The sequence below is a fragment of the Stenella coeruleoalba genome (genome assembly GCF_951394435.1).
Source record: "Stenella coeruleoalba genome assembly, chromosome: 4".
NCBI classification, from domain to species: Eukaryota; Metazoa; Chordata; class Mammalia; order Artiodactyla; family Delphinidae; genus Stenella; species Stenella coeruleoalba.
In genome coordinates this window covers 30,043,358-30,067,421 of record NC_137149.1, presented here as the reverse complement: position 1 = coordinate 30,067,421, position 24,064 = coordinate 30,043,358, and the positions used below count along the sequence as shown (strand labels likewise).

The window sequence follows — 24,064 nt, the reverse complement described above, 5'->3', positions numbered from 1 at the left end:
CACACCTGTAACTTCAGTATAACCCTGGGGCTTATTAAAAATGCAAATTCTCATACCCCTACCTCAGACTTACTAGATCAAAAATCTAGTAAAGGTGGAGTCCAGGAAGCTGTGTTTTTAACAAGCCCTGTCTATTTAGCAGTGGACAGTATTGTAGTAGCCAGGTGATTCTTAGGTATGCAAAAGCTTGAGAAGGCTTTAATATTCTTCCCTGGCCACTCTGCCTTCTTTCAACATTTCCTGGTTGTCAAGCGGTTGCCTCTAAAATGATAATTGTAGTAGAGAAACTTCATCAGCACATTAAATGGTAAGTACTTTATGAGCAGGAATTATCATCTTTGGCATCTAGGAATTTGACTTATAAACTGTCTTTAGCATTATATAAACTCTAGCATAAATTTTAACTCAACGTGTAAAGGTGGCAGTATATGGAAAAAAGTTTGGAAGGATACACACCAAACCACTGTTAAAGAAGAAGTTATTCATGACACTTGTTAAGGAATGTAAGGTAGACTTTATTCTGGGGGACTGCTACAGTGGGGTTTTGTAATAGGGGAGAGAGATTGGGCTCATCCCTTTCACAACTGGGAACAGTGGGGATTTATATCCAACGAGCAGAGTTGGAGGGGCAGTGGATGGGAATACTAAGAGGATGGAGTAATTCTTTGCTCACCTGACCTAGCAGGATTCTTGTTGAAGACAGACTAGGGTGATCAGATAATACCTGGGGAATAGTGGAGGATGAGGAATTTGATCAGACACTGAGGGTTGGGGGGTTCTGGCTAAACTAACTCAACAACATTCTTGCTAAAGCTGGCCTCCTGGAGGACATGCACAAGGATGGGGCTTAGTCAGGCTTAGAGGACACTGACTAAAGTTTGGTTGAGGAGGGAGTCTTTGTCACCACTGCCATGATTAATACAGGGCTTCTCTGGTGGAGCAGTGGTTAAGAATCTGCCTGCCAGTGCAGGGGACATGGGTTCGAGCCCTGGTCCGGGAAGATCCCACATGCCATGGAGCAACTAAAGCCCGTGCGCCACAACTACTGAGCCTGCGCTCTAGAGCCCGCGAGCCACAACTACTGAGCCTGTGCGCCTAGAGCCCGTGCTCCGCAACAAGAAGCCCGCACACTGCAACGAAGAGTAGCCCCTGCTCGCCACAACTAGACAAAGCCCGTGCACAGCAACAAAGACCCAACACAACCAAAAAAAAAAATTAATTAATTAATTTAAAAAAACCCCACCGATACAAACCCTAAAAATACATCCCATAGTAAGGTAGCCATTCAGATGTTCTAGACCCAGCAGTGCCGTCCAGTAGAACTTTCTGTGATGATGGAAATGATCTATTTCTGTGCTGTCCAATACGGTAGCTACTAGACCCAGAGCTATAGAGCAGTTGAAATGTGGCAAAGGTGACTAACTGTGAGAAACTGAATTTTTAGTGTTATTTAATTTTAATTGATTTAACTTTAAATGGCTGCATGTGACTAGTGGCTCGCATATGGGACAACACAGTCAGAAAGGTCTAGTGAGCTTCTCTAAGGGCTTACCTGGGTATGTGTGGGACGCTGAAGTTTTCGTCATGCTTGCCATGCAACGTTAAAACAGTCTTCAAGTACAGACACTTATTTCAGCTTTCCCACTTTTCCTAAAAGAAAAAAAATCATTTTTTTCTTACAGGTTTTGTGTGAGAAACTGTGTGGAAATCTGAAATTGTATCAGTCAAATCTTTATAGTACAGTGGGGCCATCTGACGGTAAGTTTTCTTATCACTTCTTTGATTCCCCATGCTAATTTATTTCCAGTCTTCCAAATAAAGTGAGAAGTGTGAGTTTTGAGCAAAACAGACTTTTCTTGTATTGCCCTTCCCACCCCACCTCGGAGTTCAGTTCCTTCCTTTTCTGCTCCCATAAGATCTCTGATGTCTTTTGGCAAACTCCCACTCCAGCAATCAAAGGAGTTACAGATGACTTAGAAGCAGTTTCTGCCCTCAGTAAGTTTTTACCTAGGAAGACTCTAAGCAGATAATTATAATAAAGTGTGATACATGCTTAATAAAATGTTATAGAATGGGGGGAATATGTAAACTAGTATAATGCAGGCACTGTAGGCGTGATGTAAATGATTATAGGCATTCAGAGGGTTATGAATTCCATAGGCATCCCTTCTAGAATTTTTGTAGTTAATAATCTTTTAATAATAATTTTAACAGTTATTTTTAAAGGAAATGTTATCCATCCTCTATTACCATCTTTTTTTTTCTTAACAGAAATCACAATTAATTATAAACATGGCCTTCCCTTGGTAACACTTACTTTGCCGTCCAGAAAAGAGCGCTGTCAGTTTGTAGTCAAACCAATGTTATCAACGGTTGGTTCATTCCTTCAGGACCTACAAAATGAAGATAAAGGTATCAGAACGGCTGCCATCTTCACAGCAGGTATATATATGTTTTCTTCAACTTTGTCTTTTTCTCTTCTTCTGAACCTTTGTTTTGGTTCTTTACTTTTCTAGAAACTTGATTCTTTAATTCATTATATAATAAATGGTTGGCAGTTACTGAGTCCGTCACTTTTGAACATCAGTAATATAAAAAAAATTAACCCTATTGAATAAAAAAGAAATGGAATAAGTTTATGCATGTTTTGGTTACTTATTTCATAAACTTAGCCCCCAGATTTTTCTCTGAGAAAATTTTAATGACACAGTCATTAGTGTCTTAATTTTCTGTAAGAAATTTGAATAATTAGAAAATGAAATGCAGGCTCAATGATTGAAATAGCCAGTGAATAACTAAAATACACAAATAGTTCATTAACCTTTGTTATAAAGCAGTTATAGTCTAGCGTGTTTTCTGACGAATTAGTTCTCAGGAAAGTATGTGTGTGTGTGTGTGTGTGTGTGTGTGTGTGTGTGTGTGTGTATAAATATATATATATATATATATATATATATATATATATATATATATATATATATATATATATATATATATAGTTTAATACCAGCAGAGGTGGTTAATCACATAGACATTTAAAATTTAGGATATAGCTTTTATGTTTTCATGGTCTGAGGACATAAAAGGACGTCCTCCTGCCCCTAAAAGAGAATAAAGAATTCTTTACCCCAGTCCAATATACAGAGGCTACTATAAATATAAATAAGTGAATAAATTTGCACTGTTATTTTATTGTAGTATTACATACTTAGAATAAACTTATTTAAAAGTTAATGATTAATATTGCAGTTTTGAAAGGGAAATTAACATTCTTCTTCCCTATCCAAGTTCAGAACCAATTAAGAGGTAGACATGGAAGTTGGAAAAATAGAGATTAAAGAATTTATTTACTCAACAAATATTGAGCACCTAACAAATGTTGACCTGAAACAAAGAGACTGCCAGATATTTCTCCAGCAAAGATGGATTTATTGCAGATCAGCAGAGAATTGCAATTCAGGGTCTGCAACCGTGGTGAGCCACATGTGAGGACTTGCAGGACAAGGGGAGGAGACCGCTTTTATAGAGGAAAAGGAAGTGAGTAGGGCTATAGTAAACAAACAGTCCATGGCTTTTCATTGGCTGAGTCCTTGCTGGGAAAGAAGAGGAGTCTTTCTTCTTCCTGTTGGGCTCTGCTGTCCTCACAGGGTGTGAGAGCTCCCCCTTCTGGTCTCTGGACTCTATTTAATTGAGGTTTCTGTGTATTAATTTTTTTACACTAACATATGCCAGGCACTGTTCTAGATGCTAGAGATAGAGCAAAGAACAACAGAGATTAAAACTCCTGTTCTTAGGGAGCTTACATTTTAAGAGGAGAAAGAAACAAGGTAAAGAAATAAAATATATAATATGTTAGATAATTAGTGTTACAGTCAAAAATAAAGCAGAGTGATGGGGGGTGGGAGTTGTGTGTGTTGGTGGGAGGTGCTCACTCAGGTCACATTTAGGTGAAGACCTGGAAGAGGTGAGAGAAGATGTAGATGGAGACCAGGAAGAGATGAGAGAAGATATAGATGGGAAGAGAGCTCTCCAGGCAGAGGTCCTGAGGTGGGAGCTAACTCCACCCTCAACTGAAAAGGGAGGGAGCTGGGTCCAAGTAGGAGGGGATGGGCAGGTTAGGGAAAGCCTTGTTGTAGGTTATTGTAAGGAATTTGGATTTAACCGGAAGGGGAGTTTCTTCTTGCTAAAACCAGGATCAAAGAAAGGTTTTAGTACCGTGACCACAGTGGCCTAATACTTCATCCCTGACTGGACCGACATTCCCGCCCCCCAGTCACAGGAACATCGAAACCCCTGGGCCTTCCCTGCAGGTCAGGGCCTGCCTTCCTCAGAGCAGGGAAGTGCAAACCCAGAACTCAGAAGGGCTCTGAGCACAGTGCTTGCCTGAAATAGGTTAAAACATTGATGTGTACCCTGCTTGTTTCTAAAAAAATAATTTGAGTAGCTTTGAAACATAAAACACAGAGAAAACCCCTAGAAATCATAGAGTAAAGGGGCTCTTTGGACTGAGTGAAAACGCTGTGTTGGGGTTCATATCAGTACTTGCCCAAGAATAAGTGAAAAATTCATCACTGTATCGTTACCTCCTTAAAAGTGTTTCACATCAATCTCTTGCTGTTCCTATAATAGCATAAAGGATAATGTAGTACTTCAACTGAGAAATCATACTCAGTTGATTTCTTTTTATAATAATATTTTAAGGAGCAGGTGTGAAGTCATTTAAATGTAAATTTTTAAATGACACTTGCAAAGTCAGATACAAGGATTTGGTGTGTTGCTGATCTTTTTAAAAAGAGGCTCTGTGGGTGGAATTTGCCTGCATTTAATTTGGGCTTGAAAAGAGTGTTCTAAGCTTGTCACAGTTTTGCCCACAGTGTGGGCTGAGTTATTTGGCAATTCCTGGGAAGATGATCTCACCGCAGCTGATGAACAGGAACCCAAACAGCCAAATTCTAGGAACAGCCCCAGGTGCAGCCTTGACTTGCTGCCTTCTGAACAAAAGAACTGCTGAGAGCCAGACAGGAGGCAGGCAAGCAGGTTCTCCCTGATTTTACTAGCAGTATTACTGTTGTCACGCATATCCGGTTGAATGCAGCCAAGCGATGCCAGGCCAGGCGAAAATATACATCCTGGACTCTGTATCGCGTAATTATATGTAGACCGTTCCGAAAGAAGAATGATAGAAACCCCTGCCAGCGCCAGTTTTTTGCTTACTGTTCAGTGAGTTTGAATCTTAACACCTGGGTTACATGAAAGTTCAAAAATATAACAGCAAAAGCTAGGCTATATAAGAGGCTGTGCGAAGCACGCTGACTCTGACATCCTCCTAGAGATTTTTTTTTTTTTTCTGAACTGTTCCTGGGATATTTGAAATCACTATTAGAATCTCTCCACCTCTAGGAAATACACCGCACAAGTGCAGATTTACTCCTTCGGTTCAGCTATGTTTGTCGCTCTCCCTGCCACCCCCAGCCACTTGCAGTTTTGCCTCTTGTGGTCTTAGCTCGGCTAGAAAGGGAGGGAGCCCTGTGTGGCGGTGGTTGCGGTGCTACCAAGTTTCAGTCAACGCACATCACTCCCCCTTAGCGGCTAAAAGTAAGAGAGAGGCGGGCTTCCACAAACATTCCTGCCCACGTGCCTCCACAGAGCGGTTAGGCGCGTTTGGCTGCAAGCCGCCGAAATGGGCTCTGACTAAGCAGGGGTGTGTGTCAGCAGGCTCTCTGACTGGAACTGAAAGAAAGCCAGGCCCAGAAGAGGGCAGGAGGGTTTCCCTGGCGGCGCAGTGGTTAGGACTCCGCCTGCCAATGCAGGGGACGTGGGTTCGAGCCCCGGTCCGGGAAGATCCCACATGGAGCAACTAAGCCCGTGCGCCACAACTACTGAGCCCGCACTCTAGAGCCCGTGAGCCACAACTACTGAGCCCACGTGCCACAACTACTAGAGCCCGTGCTCCACAACAAGAGAAGCCACGACAAGGAGAAGCCTGCGCACCGCAACGAAGAGTAGCCCCCTCTCGCCGCAACTAGAGAAAGCCTGCACGCAGCAACGGAGACACAACGCAGCCAAAAATAAATAAATTTAAAAAAATAAAAAAAGAAAGAAAGAAGAGGGTAGGAGCTGAAGAAGGACGTGAGTAGAGAGGTTAGGCTGGGAACGGCCTGATGGGCTTTGCTGCCAACACCCTCAGCCCCTCCGCCGTCACCTGCACTGCTCTGGCCTTGCATGACCGTCCGCAGGTACAGTCCCACGAGGGACGTCAGCCTGGGTCCCAGCGCCGCCGACAGAGTGGGAGATGGGGTGCCTGCCTGCTCTTCTTGGTCCACTGTAATGAGCAGTAGAGCAGCAAGAGAGGATTCCCTCCCGGCGGGAACAGTATCAGGTATGGGAAAGCCCCCCACCCCAGAACAGACAGATGTCCACTACTGTATTGTAGAGACCTGGATTAGCAAGTGTTTTTCCATATGTTGAAACATGGTTCTTACTGTTGTAAAACAAGGACTTATTTTTGCATTTTCAGATGGCAGTGAAATTGCAGCTTCAACCTTGATGGAAATCTTGCTAATGAATGATTTTAGACTTGTCATTAATAAAATCACATACGATGTACAGTGCCCTAAGAAAGGTAAGAAACACAGCTATGCAAGTATCTTAACACTTCCCTTTCGCTGTGGGCCTTTTTCAGGGAGCAGCCTATCCTAAGAATTTATTTTAGTTAACCAAATGACCAAGAAGGCTTTGGAGAGCCAATGTGTAAGCTTTTCTAGCAAGGGTAGAAATGATTGGTAGAAGTCATCTGTCAGAGCTTTTAGGCTCATATACTCTTTTTAGACTTTTAAGGCTTCATTTTAAGGATCTTGAATGCTTAATCTGACATTATTGGGTTAAGAAGAAGTGGACCTGAAAATCAGGAACTCAAGTGTATACCGTTGTACAGGTCTTCACTTTTTTTTTTTTTTTAAGTAGGTTTTCTTTTTTCTAGCCAGTTTCAGGTTCACAGCGTGGTGGAGCAGAGAGCAGAGAGTTCCCATGAGCTCCACCCCTTCCCCACAGCCTCCCCCACTATCAAGCGCTGGAGTGGAACATTTTCTGTTGTCTGGGCCAAAACATTTGTTCGGTTTCTTCCGTTCGATGGCTCTAGTAGCACATAGCTGTCTTTCATTCATTCAAAACAATTTTGTTAGATTGTATTGTGACAGCTGTCATATCAGCATGCATTTAAAAAAAGACTTATCAAAATTGGTGAATTTGCGCTTCCCTGGTGGTGCAGTGGTTGAGAGTCCACCTGCCGATGCAGGGGACACGGGTTCGTGCCCCGGTCCGGGAAGATCCCACATGCCGTGGAGCGGCTGGGCCCGTGAACCATGGCCGCTGAGCCTGCGCGTCCGGAGCCTGTGCTCCGCAACGGGAGAGGCCACAACAGTGAGAGGCCCGCGTACCGCAAAAAAAAAAAAAAAAAAAAGGAAAATTGGTGAATTTTTGTGTAGCCATTTTAATATGGAAGATGGAAGGAAAAAAGCAACATTTTCAGCATATTATGCTTTATTATTTCAAGAAAGGTAAAAACGCAACTGAAACACAAAAAAAAGATTTGTGCAGTGTATGGAGAAGTGCTGTGACTGATCAAACATGTGAAAAGTGGTTTGTGAAGTTTCGTGCTGGAGATTTCTCTCTGGACAATGCTCCATGGTTGGGTAGACCAGTTGAAGTTGATAGCGATCAAATTGAAGCAATAATTGAGAACAGTCAACGTTATACCACTCGGGAGATAGCCGACATACTCAAAATATCCAAATCAAGTGTTTAAAATAATCTGCACCATCTTGGTTACGTTAATCGCTTTGATGTTTGGGTTCCACATAAGTTAAGCGAAAAAAACCTTCTTGACCATATTTCCACATGTGATTCTCTACTGAAATGTAATGAAAACGTTCCATTTTTATCTTTTTTTTTAATTTTTGAATTTTATTTTATTTATTTTTTTATACAGCAGGTTCTTATTACTTATCCATTTTATACATATTAGTGTATATATGTCCCAATCTCCCAATTCATCACACCACCACCATCCCCTGCCCGGCCGCTTCCCCCCTTGGTGTCCATACGTTCGTTCTCTACATCTGTGTCTCAATTTCTGCCCTGAAAACCGGTTCATCTGTACCATTTTTCTAGATTCCACATATATGCATTAATATACGATATTTGTTTTTCTCTTTCTGACTTACTTCACTCTGTATGATGGTCTCTAGATTCATCCACATCTCTACAAATGACCCAATATCGTTCCTTTTTATGGTGAGTAATATTCTATGGTATATATGTACCACATCTTCTTTATCCATTCGTCTGTTGATGGGCATTTAGGTTGCTTCCATAACCTGGCTATTGTAAATAGTGAACATTGGGGTGCATGTGTCTTTTTGAATTATGGTTTTCTCTGGGTATATGCCCAGTAGTGGGATTGCTGGGTCATATGGTAATTCTATTTTTAGTTTTTTAAGGAACCACCGTACTGTTCTGCATAGTGGCTGTATCAATTTACATTCCCACCAACAGTGCAAGAGGGTTCCCTTTTCTCCACACCCTTTCCAGCATTTGTTGTTTGTAGATTTTCTGAAGATGCCCATTCTAACTGATGTGAGGTGATACCTCACTGTAGTTTTGATTTGCATTTCTCTAATAATCAGTGGTGTTGTGCAGCTTTTCATGTGCCTCTTGGCCATCTGTATGTCTTCTTTGGAGAAATGTCTATTTAGGTCTTCTGCCCATTTTTGGATTGGGTTGTTTGTTTTTTTAATAATGAGCTGCATGAGCTGTTTATATATTTTGGAGATTAATCCTTTGTCTGTTGATTCGTTTGCAAATATTTTCTCCCATTCTGTGGGTTGCCTTTTCGTCTTGTTTGTAGTTTCCTTTGCTTTGCAAAAGCTTCTAAGTTTCATTAGGTCCCATTTGTTTATTTTTGTTTTTATTTCTGTTACTCTAGGAGGTGGATCAAAAAAGATCTTGCTGTGATTTATGTCAGAGTGTTCTTCCTATGTTTTCCTCTGAGAGTTTTATAGTGTCGTATCTTACATGTAGGTCTCTAATCCATTTTGAGTTTATTTTTGCGTATGGTGTTAGGGAGAGTTCTAATTTCATTCTTTTACATGTAGCTGTCCAGTTTTCGCAGCACGACTTATTGAAGAGACTGTCTTTTCTCCATTGTATATCCTTGCCTCCTTTGTCATAGATTAGTTGACCATAGATGTGTGGGTTTATGTGTGGGCTTTCTATCTTGTTCCATTGATCTGTATTTCTGTTTTTGTGCCAGTACCATATTGTCTTGATTACTGTAGCTTTGTAGTATAGACTGAAGTCAGGAACTCTGATTCCTCCAGCTCCGTTTTTTTCCCTCAAGACTGCTTTGGCTTTCGGGGTCTTTTGTGTCTCCATAGAAATTTTAAGATTTTTTGTTCTAGTTCTGTAAAAAAATGCCATTGGTAATTTGATAGGGATTGCATTGAATCTGTAGATTGCTTTGGGCAGTACAGTCATTTTCACAATGTTGATTCTTCCAATCCAAGAACATGGTATATCTCTCCATCTATTGGTATCATCTTTAATTTCTTTCATCAGTGTCTTAAAGTTTTCTGCGTACAGGTCTTTTGTCTCCCTAGGTAGGTTTATTCCTAAGTATTTTATTCTTTTTGTTGCAGTGGTAAATGGGAGTGTTTCCTTAATTTCTCTTTCAGATTTTTCATCATTAGTGTATAGGAATGCAAGAGATTTCTGTGCATTAATTTTATATCCCGCAACTTTACCAGATTCATTGATTAGCTCTAGTCGTTTTCTGGTGGCATCTTTAGTATTCTCTACGTATAGTACAATGTCATCTGCAGACAGTGACAGTTTTACTTCTTCTCTTCCAATTTGTATTCCTTTTATTTCTTTTTCTTCTCTGATTGCCATGGCTAGGACTTCCAAAACTATGTTGAATAATAGTGGTGAGAGTGGACATCCTTGTCTTGTTCCTGATCTTAGAGGAAATGCTTTCAGTTTTTCACCATTGAGAATGATGTTTGCTGTGGGTTTGTCATATATGGCCTTTATTATGTTGAGGTAGGTTCCCTGTCTGCCCACTTTCTGAGGAGTTTTTATCATAAATGGGTGTTGAATTGTGTCGAAAGCTTTTTCTGCATCTGTTGAGATGATCATATGGTTTTTATTCTTCAATTTGTTAATATGGTGTATCACATTGATTGATTTGCATATATTGAAGAATCCTTGCATCCCTGGGATAAATCCCACTTGATCATGGTGTGTGATCCTTTTAATGTGTTGTTGGATTCTGTTTGCTACTATTTTGTTGAGGATTTTTGCATCTATATTCATCAGTGATATTGGTCTGTAATTATCTTTTTTTGTAGTATCTTTGTCTGGTTTTGGTATCAGGGTGATGGTGGTCTCATAGAATGAGTTTGGGAGTGTTCCTCCCTCTGCCATATTTTGGAAGAGTTTGAGAAGGATGGGTGTTAGCTTTTCTCTAAATGTTTGATAGAATTCACCTGTGAAGCCATCTGGTCCTGGACTTTTGTTTGCTGGAAGACTTTTAATCACAGATTCAATTTCATTACTTGTGATTGGTCTGTTCTTATTTTCTATTTCTTCCTGGTTCATTCTTGGAAGGTTATACCTTTCTAAGAATTTGTCCATTTCTTCCAGATTGTCCATTTTATTGGCATAGAGTTCCTTGTAGTAGTCTCTTAGGATTCTTTGTATTTCTGTGGTGTCTGTTGTAACTTCTTTTTCATTTCTAATTTTATTGATTTGAGTCCTCTCCCTCTTTTTCTTGATGAGTCTGGCTAAAGGTTTATCAATTTTGTTTATCTTCTTAAAGAACCAGCTTTTACTTTTATTGATCTTTGCTATTGTCTTCTTTGTTTCTATTTCATTTATCTCTGCTCTGATCTTTATGATTTCTTTCCTTCTGCTAACTTTGGGTTTTGTTTGTTCTTCTTTCTCTAGTTCCTTTAGGTCTAAAGTTAGGTTGTTTATTTGAGATGTTTCTTGTTTCTTGAGGTAGGCTTCTATAGCTATAAACTTCCCTCTTAGTACTGCTTTTGCTGCATCCCACAGGTTTTGGATCATCATGTTTTCATTGTCATTTGTCTCTAGGTATTCTTTGATTTCCTCTTTGATTTATTCAGTGATTTCTTGGTTATTTAGTAACGTATTGTTTAGCCTCCATGTGTTTGTGCTTTTATGTTTTTTTCCCTGTAATTGATTTCTAATCTCATAGTGTTGTGGTCAGAAAAGATGCCTTATACGATTTCAGTTTTCTTAAATTTACTGAGGCTTGATTTGTGACCCAAGGTGTGATCTATCCTGGAGAATGTTCCATGCGCACTTGAGAAGAAAGTGTAATCTGCTGTTTCTGGATGGAATGTCCTATAAATCTCAGTTAAATCTATCTGGTCTATTGTGTCATTTAAAGCTTGTGTTTCCTTATTAATTTTCTGTTTGGATGATCTGCCCATTGGTGTAAGTGAGGTGTTAAAGTCCCCCACTATTTTTGTGTTACTTTCGATATCCTCTTTTATAGCTGTTAGCAGTTACCTTATGTATTGAGGTGCTCCTGTGTTGGGTGCATATATATTTACAATTGTTATATCTTCTTCTTGGATTGATCCCTTGATCATTATGTAGTGGCCTTCTTTGTCTCTTGTAACATTCCTTATTTTAAAGTCCATTTTATCCGATATGAGTATTGCTACTCCAGCTTTCTTTAGATTTCCATTTGCATGGAATGTCTTTTTCCATCCCCTCACTTTCAGTCTGTATGTGTCCCTCGGTCTGAAGTGGGTCTGTTGTAGACAGCCTATGTATGGGTCTTGTTTTTGTATGTATTCAGTGAGCCTGTGTCTTTTGGTTGGAGCATTTAATCCATTCATGTTTTAGGTAATTATTGATATGTATGTTCCTATGACCATTTTCTTAATTGTTTTGGGTTTGTCTTGTAGGTCCTTCTCTTGTGTTTCCCACTTAGAGAAATTCCTTTAGCATTTGTTGTAGTGCTGGTTTTGTGGTGCTGAATTCTCTTAGCTTTTGCTTGTCTGTAAAGCTTTTGATTTCTCCATTGAATCTGAATGAGATCCTTGCTGGGTAGAGTAATCTTGGTTGTAGGTTCTCCCCTTTCATCACTTTAAATATGTCATGCCACTCCCTTCTGGCTTGTAGAGTTTCTGCTGAGAAATCAGCTGTTAACCTTTTAGGAGTTCCCTTGTATGTTGTCTTTTTTCCCTTGCTGCTTTCAAGAATTTTTTTTTGTCTTTAATTTTTGCCAATTTGATTACTGTGTGTCTCGGCATGTTTCTCCTTGGGTTTATCCTGTATGGGACTTTCTGCACTTCCTGGACTTGGGTGACTATTTCCTTTCCCATGTTAGGGCAGTTTTCAACTATAATCTCTTCAGATATTTTCTCGGGTCGTTTCTCTCTCTCTTCTCCTTCTGGGACCTCTATAATTTGAATGTTGTTGCGTTCAGTGCTGTCCCAGAGTTCTCTTAGGCTGTCTTCATTTCTTTTCATTCTTTTTTCTTTATTCTGTTCTGCAGCCGTGGACTCCAAGAGTGGAGTCTTTGTTTTCCACAGTCCTGTCAAAGTCCTGCAATCAAATCCTGCTAGCCTTCAAAGTCTGATTCTCTAGGAATCCTCCCCCCATTGCCTGACCCCCAGGTTGGGAAGCCTGACGTGGGGCTCAGAACCTTCACTCCAGTGGGTGGACTTCTGTGGTATAAGTGTTCTCCAGTCTGTGCGTCACCCACCCAGCAGTTATGGGATTTGATTTTACTGTGATTGCACCTCTCCTCCCATCTCATTGCAGCTTCTCCTCTGTCTTTGGATGTGGGTATCACCATGATCAGCCTCACTGGTTCTTTCCCCCTCCGTGTCTAGTTTACTGGTGAGTCTGTCAAAGGCATTCTTCCTTTCTATTAAAGTGTTTTTGATTTCTGGAAATTCTTTTTGATTCTTTGTTACAATGTTCATCTCTCTGTTTACATTACTCATCTGTTCTTGCATGTTGTCAACTTTTTCCATCACAGCCCTTACCGTGTCAATCATATTTGTCTTAATTTCCTGGTCTGAAAATTCCAAAATCTCTGCCGTATCAGATTATGATTCTGATGCTTGCTTTGTTTCTTTAGATTGTTTTTTTCTTGCCTTGTAATTTTTTGTTGAAAGCTAGACATGATATTATTAAAAATAGAAACTGAAGCAAGTAGGTCTTTAGTGTGAGGTTTTATGTGTATCTGACCAGGAGCTCAGCTGTTTACTGTTTGCTATAGCTGTAGGTATCAGAGGCTTCAGTTTTTTCTAGTGTCCCTGTTTCTCTACCCTGTTGTATTTGAGTTTCCCTAGAAATTCTTTCTTGAAAAGAGTCTTTGTCTTGCACAGAGCTAGAGCCCTGTTGATGTGGTGTTAAGGTGTTGGCGGGGTGGGGAGAAGCATTCTGTAATTTTATGATTAAATCTCAAGGTTTTTATTGGGCCAGGATTACTGTGCTGTAACCTTCAGAAGAGTTTCTTAGCCATTTTTTCCCTCCCCTATATGAGACAGGAAGGCTAGAGGGGCCTGGAGTTGGCTAATTGCCCTTTCTCCAGGCCAGACTAGGTTCTGGTAAAGTACAGTTGACCCTTGAACAACATAGGTTTGAACTGCGTGGGTCCACTTTACATGCACATTTGTTTCAATAAACACTGCAGTACTAAGTGGTCCACAGTTGGTGTAGTCCATGGAATCATGGATACACAGGGCCAACTATAAAGTTATACGTGGATTTTTGACGGCATGTGGGGTTGGTGCCCCTATCCCCCATATTGTTTGAGGGTCAACTGTAATTTCCTTGGCATGGAGAAAGTAATGCTCAGGACTGTTTCAAAATGGTTACTTTTCTCCTTTCTCTGCTGGAAGCCGGGAAGTATTTTTCTCTGATCTCTGACCTTCACTGTGAGAACCTGGTGGGACTCCTGGAGGTAAAACTCATGAATGTGTGACTGTTTTTATTTCTCAAACTAGTCAGCACTGAGCCTTCAGCAGTTCAACCATTATAGTTTAGTGTTCCTATCAGTATTGGCTCCAGAGGTTTCTGCTCTCAGTAAGCTGTGGTTGTGGACTATCGGGGTTAGGATAAGGTAATACTGAGTCTATGCCTTCATAAATAGATGGTGAGATAAATAAATCAGTAGATAAGGGAAGGTTCATGTTTTTAGTTGGAATGCCAGGTTCTGACTGGTAAATGTGGGAGGGCTGTTGTAGTTGCAAAATCATTATATTGCAGCCAAATTCAGACAAGAATCATCAGTAGATGCCAAGGAGATGGGGAGAGGTAGGGGGAGGTGATTTAGATACAGAAAATAAAACAGAGAAGAACTACGAAAACAACTAGAAAAAGTTAATAAAATGGCAATAAGTACATACCTATCAATAATTACTTTAAATGTCAGTGGACTAAATGCTCCACTCAAAAGACATAGGGGCAGCTGATTGGATAAAAAAACAAGAACCTTCTGTATGCTGCCTACAAGAGACTCACTTCAGAGCTAAAGACATACACAAACTGAAAACAAGGGGATGGAAAAAGATATTTCATGCAAATGGAAACTGGGCGGAAGACCTGAATAGACATTTTTCCAAAGAAGACATACAGATAGCTAACAGACCCGTGAAAAGATGTTCAGCATCACTAATTATTAGAGAAATGCAAATCAGAACAATGAGATATCACCTCACAACTGTTAGAATGGCTATCATCGAAACGTCTACAAATAACAAATGTTGGAGAGGATGTGGAGAAAAGGAAACCCTTGTACACTGTTGGTGGGAATGTAAATCAGTGCAGCCAGTATGGAAAACAGTGTGGAGGTTCCTCAGAAAAACTAGAAATAGGACTACCATATGATCCAGCAATTCCACTCCTGGTATGCATATAGAAAAAAATGAGAACACTAATTTGAAAAGATACATGCACCCCAGTGTTCATAGCAACACTGTTTACAGTAGTTAACCCAAGTGTCCATCAACAGACGATTGGCTTAAGAAGATGTGGTATGTACACACACACACACACACACACACACACACACACACACGAATATTACTCAGCCATAAAAAAGAATGAAATTCTGCCATTTGCAGCAAGCTGGATGGACCTAGAAAATATTATGCTTAGTCAGACAAAAACAAATACTGTATGATATCACTTATATGTAGAATCTAAAGAATAAAATGAATGTATATAGCAAAACAGAAACAGACTCAGAGGTATAGAAAACAAGCCAGTGGTTACCAGCTGGGGAGAGGCAAGATAGGGGTAGGGGATTAAGAGATACAAACTATAAAATAACAACAAGGAGATATTATACAGCACAGGAAATTATAGCCATTATTTTGTAATAACTTAATGGAGTGTAATATGTAAAAATACTCAATTACTATGCTGTACACCTGAAACTAATATAATATTGTAAGTCAACTATACTTCAACAAAAGAAAAAATAAGGAAATACTAACAAAAAATGGGAGTAAGTCACAAGGACACAGGAGCCAGCTTAAGGGGCTCCTGCTAACCATATCAATTTGAAGATCATTGGCTCCCATGTCCTTATGACTTGCCCCCGTTTTTATTTTAAGCATTTTCTTACTTTCTGGTATAACTAGACGATCCAGGCTGATCTCGTGCTCCAGCACTGATATCAGCAATTACTCTGAAGATCCCTTGAGGAAAAATATTTTTTTAAATTTTCAAACACAAATTAAGTATAGAGAAATTAAAACAAATCCATCATTTCAACAATTATGAACATTCTTCTATTCTTGATTCTTTTTAAAAATCAGGACAGTATTTAACCCCAAAGACAGAAGGATGGAAGAAATTGAGAAAAATGAAAATCCATGTTGAGATAGAAATTTCATGTCCAGTGAGTTCCCAGCACTCTGCGAGGTCTTCTACTTCCCATTTAGCATTTGAGGGAATAAGTGGAGATAAACATTTTCAGGGCATCTCATTGTTCTATTTGATCTTCCTCTTCTGGACAAGCGCCAGTTAACAGACCCAAATGGCCTGGTCACATTAAGCAACTTCCATTCCCACTTTTTGTAAATTTCCACTTCCCTGACTCTGCTTAAGCCCCTTGATGTTCTCCTCGCTCCCTGAAAACGCCCCTCCACCTCTGCACAAATAGAAGCTGAGTTCAGTTCATGCCAGATCCCCTTCCCTAGTACAACAGTTACTGAATAGCATCTATCCTTACCACTTGAACTAGTGTCTGGCTTTCTTTATCTTTGTTACGTTCCACAGCTTTGGACAAAATCGTGCCCCATCTCTGCCGTTTTTCTGTATGTAGACCTTTTATGTATCCATCCATTTTTTCCATCACAGCAAAAGGGCTCTGACTGTTCTACAAATCTCAAAAGGCTAAAAGGGAACTTCTCGTTTCTACCTCTTTGTGGAGTTTTAGCCTAGAATGTGGAAGGGATTAAAGACCACAATAAAGTCTTGAAGGAAGTGGGTGGAGATAGAGGAAAATTAACTTCAGTCTGTAACAGACTGGTTGAGTGCTGTCCCAGACTGGAAAGCCGCTGGGATAATACTGACACTAGGATCATAAATCTCCCGTATCTGCAGTTGCTTCTGCTGTCTGGCAGGAAGGTCTGTCTTCTCTCCCCTCACTTTGTCCCCCTATCTCAAATTCTCTTACAGTGGTGGGGAGCAGTTATAACCCTCAGAAAGGCATCACTACAGCACAGTTTTATGTAGATCTATAGATCCACTGAAGTGGTAGTATGAGAGAAATTCAGAATCAAAAGAACTCTGTGTTAAAAGCTCAGAAACCGATTCCCTTTCGTCAGTATGAACCTCCCTTCAGATCTATACCTTGTTGAAAAGAACTTACACTTGAATGACTTTTCAAACGTATATTATACTTTCGTTTACATGTTTGTACACCAGTTTCCCTCCCCAGGGGATCCTAAAATGATTTTGGATAGATAGTTGAGGGTGAAGAAGGATCTTAGGTTAACACAGGTATAAAAGTGAACCTGTAACTAATGTTACAAACTCAGGTGAGGTATTCACCTGGGTTCTGGTAGATGGATACTTCCTTTTCCTGTATTATTCTTCCTTTTTTTTAAAAAAGAAAGAGTACTAGTCATATTACAAAAGAAAAAAGACAAAAACATAATGAATTTTAAACCTACTGTCTGGTTATTTATTATTCCAGAGAGAGATGAGTGGAATCACCTGAGACAGGAATAAGGGCCGGTACCAAATGCCCCCCCCCCCTCCCCGAGGAGTGGGGAGCGTCCAAGTGGCCAGACGGGGGAACTCAGATTTGGTTCCCTAGACTTACAAACCCTGGAGGAAAAGATGTGTTAACTGCCTTATGTTTCCCTTGTGTCTTCTTTTCTCAGAAAAACTGAGTAGTGAGCACACTACTGAGATGGAAAACATGAAATCCTTGGTTCACAGACTGTTCATAGCCTTGCATTTAGAAGAGTTTCAGAAAAAGAGAGAGCACCATCTGCTGGAGAAAATTGACCACCTGAAGGGACAGCTGCAGCCCCTCGAACAGGTTCGGAAGCGTCACCTGTTGAATCTGTTTGTAAATAATACCCAATATTTATTGGTATTATTGCTCCATTTGAGTGTTTTTCTGAATGCTTTACATAGGCTTATCTTCTCCTTTAATCCTCACAACGAGCCTCTGAGTTTGGTATTGTTACCGTCCTCCTTCTTCAGTTGAGGAAACTAAGGCAGCAAAGGTATATAAGCTAATACGTATTAGAGCCAGAACTTGAACTCTGGTGGTCTGACTCCAGGCTGCTGTCTTAAACTCTGTGCCGTGCGTCCTTTCCATGGATTGGCCATAGTATCTTGGTAACTGAGTATAAGATGAGCTGGGATGCACTAGCTGGAGCACTACCACTGTTTGTTTTTCAGAGAATAGGCCCACGGCTCCCACTCTGCTCAGCAGAATTGCAGCTGGAAAGTTAGCAGTGGCTTCCTAACATCTGAAGTTAATCAGTGGTGGAGGGAAAAAAAAAAAAAACTTTTCTGGGGAGGAGGGGCAGGAGTCTGTTTTAATTTAAGCGAAAAATGCATTTTTTAAACCTCTGATCCCACTTGTGATTTTTAAAAATGGGTAGGTGTATGTGTATCTTTGTGTAAGAATAAAAAGTTTCTAGAGGTAGAAGAAACTTCTTTTGTTGTTGTTTTATGAGAGTATAGTTGTGTTAAATTCTGTACAGCAGTGATTTAGTTATACACACATATACACACATTCTTTTTTATATTCTTTTCCATTATGGTTTATCACAGGGTATTGAATATAGATCCCTGTGCTATATACAGTAGGACCTTGTTGTTAAGAGAAACTTTGTTTGCGGAGGGCTGTGTCGGGTCTTCATTGAGGCACGTGGGCTTCAGAGCACTTGGGCTCTGTAGTTATGGCGTGCGTGCTCTCTAGTTGAGGTGGGCTCAGTAGTTGGTGGTGCATGTGCTTAGTTGGCCCACAACATGTGGGATCTAAATTCCCCGACCTGGGATCAAACCTGCATCCCCTGCATTGGAAGGCTAATTCTTTACCCCTGGACCTCCAGGGAAGTCCCTAAAAGAAACTTTTGATAGTGATTACCTCTAAGAATACTTAGGGGATGCCAGAGAAAGGGACTTTTTTATTTGTTGGATGGTACGTTTTAATTTTTTCTTTACTTTTTAAAAAGTTGGTGATATTTACTTGTGTTAAGATTTGAAAACCTAGAAAGGTGGCCAATGGAAAGTTTTCCTCCTACTGTCCTCCCAGTACCATATCCCTGAACCTGTGAATCATTTCAGATTTTCTTTATCTATGTGCAAACAAATGCAAATATATTATTGTTCCCTTTTCTAGGAAACAGTATATGCTGTTATACACTTTTCTCACCTTTTTTCACTAACAGTAGATCCTGGAAAGATCTCCGTATTGGTACATAGAGAGCCTTCTCACCATAGCTGCATGATACCTTGATGAAAAATTGGATAATTTATGGTCTTTTACTTTTAAGAATGAACCTATGATGAATCACATGTGCAAGTGTACCTGTAGGATGAATTCCCAGAAGTGAAATTGCTGAGTCAAAGAAAATAGACATGTAACTTTTAGTTAGGTTTCAGAGGATGACTTCTGAATTTTTCATTGTATACCCTTCTATACTATTTAAATTTTTTTCCATGGGCAGGTATTGCCTTTATAATTTAAAAAATGGTTTATTAATGAACTGATTTGGAAATAAGTGATCACTCATGAATGTATATGTTTTATACATTCTATTTTTTCATAAATCAGACCTCTTTAAAGTAATACAGATGTGCATTACTTTACTTTTCTTCCTTTTCTGCTTTTTTTTTTTAAGTTGGTGCACTGTAAACTGAACTAACAGTCGCTTTTTTTCCCCTCAGATGAAAGCGAGAATTGAAGCTCACTCAGAAGTCAAAACCAACGGCCTTCTGTGGGCTGGATTAGCATTGCTGTCCATTCAGGGCGGGGCAATGGCCTGGCTCACTTGGTGGGTGTACTCCTGGGATATCATGGAGCCAGTTACATACTTCATCACATTTTCAAATTCCATGGTCTTTTTTGCATACTTTTTAGTCACTCGACAGGTGAGTAGTTTGTTAAGAAAATGGTAAGTTATAACATCTTTTATAAAAAATTTCTTATCCAAGTCATGAGCAATAAAACCTTTTTAGCTATTGAATTACTGCTATCTGGGTTTTTATCAGCTGTTAAATTTTGTTGTTTGCCAGAGGATGGAGATTTGTATATACCCTAGAGAAACTGTGTATAACCTCTATAGAGAAATAAATAGTACAACTTAACAAATTCCTCCGTTGAGATAAACACATCAAATTTGTGTACCCTGTATCCTGTTTATAAATAAAATTGAATTTGTATTGCAAACCACCCAGTAACTTTAGCTTATCTCGCGATTATTTTGCCAAAAATCTGCATTTTCCTGTTTCTCTTTTCTTTCCCTGTATGTGTGATTTCTCTGCCCAGCTTGCTTGCTTTTGAAAGGAGCAGCTGATCTCAAATGAGACTAAATGTGTTACTTGTGTTGCCTTCTGCTTGCTCTGATGGCCACGGCACGTATTTTACTCATCTGCCTTCCTTTGCTTTGTTGTTGCTAAGGCACGTTTCTTGCAGAGGTATTATGTTCATTTAAAGCATGTTCGGTTCTGGTTTTTTGTCTTTTTTTTTTTTTCAGGATTATACTTACTCAGCTGTTAAGAGTAGGCAGTTTCTTCACTTCTTCCACAAGAAATCAAAGCAACAGCATTTTGATGTGGTGCAGTACAACAAGTTAAAAGAAGATCTTGCTAAGGTACCTTATTGCAAATACCACATCTTATAGCTGGTCTTGTTTGGGAGCCAGAATTCAGTGTCAGGGAAATACAATCGGTGGCTCATCCTCGTGGGTTAAATCTTGGTCCTGCACAGGCTTCTCTGCATTGTGGTTTTGTTCAGTGAAATAGCTGACATGTCCTGATACTAATTTCCTACAGTTTTATTCTTGTCATCTGTATTCTACATTGGCATAGCTTTACATGTATATGGAAAATGTCTTAAGTGACTTTGAGATAGTAAAATAACAGTTTTCAATAGAAATCTATCTCCAAGTGAATATGTGTTTTTAAAGAACAAAGTCCAATATCAAGCTCAATTGCAGATTCTGTAACTATGAAGAACTAAAAGAAAGGAGAATTTTAGGAAGATGAGCACTCTGATAAACAATTTTATTAAGCTCTCGAAAGGTTTTTACAAGTTTCTTCTCCTTAAAAACAGAATCAAGGGCTTCCCTGGTGGTGCAGTGGTTGAGGGTCCGCCTGCCGATGCAGGGGACACGGGTTCGTGTCCCAGTCTGGGAAGATCCCACATGCCGCAGAGCGGCTGGGCCTGTGAGCCATGGCCGCTGGGCCTGCACGTCCGGAGCCTGTGCTCCGCAGCGGGAGAGGCCACAACAGTGAGAGGCCCACGTACCGCAAAAAAAAAACCAAAAAAAAAAACAACAAAAAAAAAACAGAATCAATATGCTATTCCTCCTTTCATCATTTCCTTCTTTCAGATGCGAAAACAGAGGTTATACACGGTTAGAAAGTGGGGAAAGCAAGGTATGAAGCTCAGTTTGGATCCTGTGCTCTGGGGCTCTTCCATATAATCTGTTTCCTAGGCAGCTTTTACCTCTGGCCTCCCAGTGGGCTCATTAGCTTTTTAAATTTTTCTTAGTAATTTTATAAGAAAAAAGTTTTGGTAGAAATACCTTCTACTGCTCAATGCATGATCATTTAATAGCCAGTAATCATCCTATCTTTTGTTACCCGTAACTTCTAAACTACCCATCCCTGAAATTTAAAAAAAGGAAGGATGTAACAAGAATTTGTAGTCCAAAACTTGGAGATAAAGAGCCTTTAAAAAATATGTTTAAATTCCATATAATCATTACTTAGGAAAAATATAATGATCTTTTTTTTTTTTTTTTAATTTAGTGGATACTTTTGCATTTAAATGATCCAATCCGTGAAAGCTAAGGAATGTTCTTTCAACTAGTTTATAGCACCGGGCATTGAAGATTTAGAGTAGCAAACTGTAAAGTTTTTTTTTTTTTTTTTTAAGGTAATAAAGTTGAGGGAAAAAAGGGAAACTGATAGGTCAGAGTAGTGGGTTTTTTTGTTTGATTTTTTATAACGGCAAAAACCACTGTAAAGGGGGAAACTAACATTACAAGAACTATAAGGATGAACGAGAAACTCTAAACTCACCTTTTACAAAAGGATCCACATAAATTGAAATATTGTAGGCAGTTTCCACTCATAGTTTAGATCTATATATTGACCTAAGGAGACGTTACTTGTGAACAGTAATCTGATACGTTCCTGATCTTCTCTGATCAGTGCCTCTTCTTCTTCCCACGGACAGGCTACTGAAGCCCTGAGACAGGTGCGCCACTCTATCTGCAATGCAAGTAGAGGAATTCGATGAAAAGAAGTAATCTTACATTTTTAAATGTCAGTGAATTTTTCCATTATGTGTTCATTTTGCAACTTAGCAACTGGAACTTTTGTCCCATAGTTCATTTGAATTTGACTGTTTCAATCTCTTGTTAATAAAAAAAAAAATGCTTGCAAAACACAGGTATTCTTTGATGTTCTCATTTGAGATTTTCAGTTTGTGGATTCTCACGGCTTGTTGAGGTTTACTGCTGGAAGGAGCTTGGATGCGTCCGTCAGAATCAAAGCTGCTGCTACTACAGTTCAGCATTTAAGAAGCTTTGTCAGCCTGTCCTGTGTCATTCCCGTGCGGAGGTGAAACGGTCAGTGTTCTTGGCTTCACTTTGATTCGTAGGCTTCATTTAGAATCATCTGGTCATTAATTGCTTTTTAAATTCACAGTAGTTGCAAGATTTTTATCATTAAATATACTTAAAATTATTATAAAATGTCATTTGAAATGTTTCATCGTAACTAATATTTACTTAGATACTGTTTATCATTTGTTGTCACGTACTGTTCTGGGCACTTCACATATATATTATTTGTAATCCTATAATCCTAGGAGGTAGCTGTTTTTAATCCCAATTTAATAATAAGGAAACAGGTTCAGAGAGGTTAATTTGCCCAAGTGCACACAGCTAGAAAAGATTTTTTTTAATTAATTAATTTATTTATTTTTGGCTGCGTTGGGTCTTCATTGCTGTGCGCGGGCTTCCTCTAGTTGGGGTGAGCGGGGACTACTCTTCATTGCGGTGCGCGGGCTTCTCATTGTGGTGGCTTTCCTTGTTGCGGAGCATGGGCTCTAAGTGCACAGGCTTCAGTAGTTGTGGCTCACGGGCTCTAGAGCGCAGCAGGCTCAGTAGTTGTGGTGCACGGGCTTAGTTGCTCCGCGGCATGTGGGATCTTCCCCGGACCAGGGATCGAACCCGTGTCCCCTGCATTGGCAGGCGGACTCCCAACCACTGCGCCACCAGGGAAATCCCTAGAAAAGATTTAAGCATCTACTCATAGTAGATCATAAATCTTTATAAATGTACAACTAATGGTATTTAATCCAACATCCAGGATGTCACCTTTTACATGTTTGACTATGGGACAGAAAGGGTAATGATGACACCCTGATATTAAGAGATTTGCTTAAAAAAATACCAGCGTTTTCAGGGTATATCTTTCAACCTAATCATATTCAAACTTCCTACACCTTAAGTAGAGCAACACACTGTGATCACCTGCTGGTTTGTATCAGTATCTCCGAAACCTGGAGATGCTGAATTAGCAGTATATTAGTGTGTTTTATTAACAAGCTAAGAATATGCACTAATGTCTTTATAATGAATTTCACCAGGTTAAGTATTATGACAAATTCTTAGGACATGTTCTGCGTTTGAGAAACTCTATTCCCAGCAAGACAAGACTGTCAATATAATGAAAGAACAGGGAGTGGTGTTTGCTTTATTCACTGATGCATCCATCCCAAGAATACCTGGCTCCTATGAGGTACCCAAGAGAGACAGGTTTAAGGTCTGTGGAAATTTCATGTATAGTGCTGGGGAAAAGCTGAGACTAGCAAAGTAGAAAGGATGGCTTCTGAATTCTCAAACTGTCTAAAGGAAAACCTGGGAAAAAGGGGTAGACAAGAGCCTGTTTTTGTATATAAAGTTTTATTGGAACACAGCTATGCCCACTGATGCACTGACTGTGGCTGTTCTCACACTATAGCAGCAGGGTTGACTGCAGCAGAGACAGCAGGCCTGCAAAGCCCAGCATAGTTACTCTCTGGCTCTTTACAGAAAAATTTTACTGACCCCTGAACTAGAATGTGAAAGACAGTTCTCAAAGAACACTGCTGTGTGTTTAGGGCTTCAGTAAAGTTGTCATGCGAAAAATGAATTAATTCTTAGTAAAGACAGCGCCCTTTGACTTGGATCTTCCCACTTGACAAAGTAAAATAAAGTTTAATTCTTCAGAGAAGGAGCTACACGTAGGTCACATTGTACTT

The 24,064-nt window shown here is 39.8% G+C and overlaps 1 protein-coding gene across 1 annotated transcript in view; it reads left to right on the top strand.

The window, feature by feature from the left end:
- Positions 1-22,204, top strand: part of MCUB (mitochondrial calcium uniporter dominant negative subunit beta) — a 91,837-nt gene extending 69,633 nt beyond the window's left edge. The window contains 8 exon segments of the mRNA XM_079920802.1: positions 1,683-1,758; positions 2,272-2,442; positions 6,518-6,622; positions 17,448-17,608; positions 19,474-19,677; positions 20,283-20,399; positions 21,992-22,020; positions 22,022-22,204. Of these exon segments, the coding sequence (XP_079776928.1) occupies positions 1,683-1,758; positions 2,272-2,442; positions 6,518-6,622; positions 17,448-17,608; positions 19,474-19,677; positions 20,283-20,399; positions 21,992-22,020; positions 22,022-22,064 (906 nt within the window). The 3' untranslated portion in view covers positions 22,065-22,204.
- Positions 22,205-24,064: the final 1,860 nt, after the last annotated feature.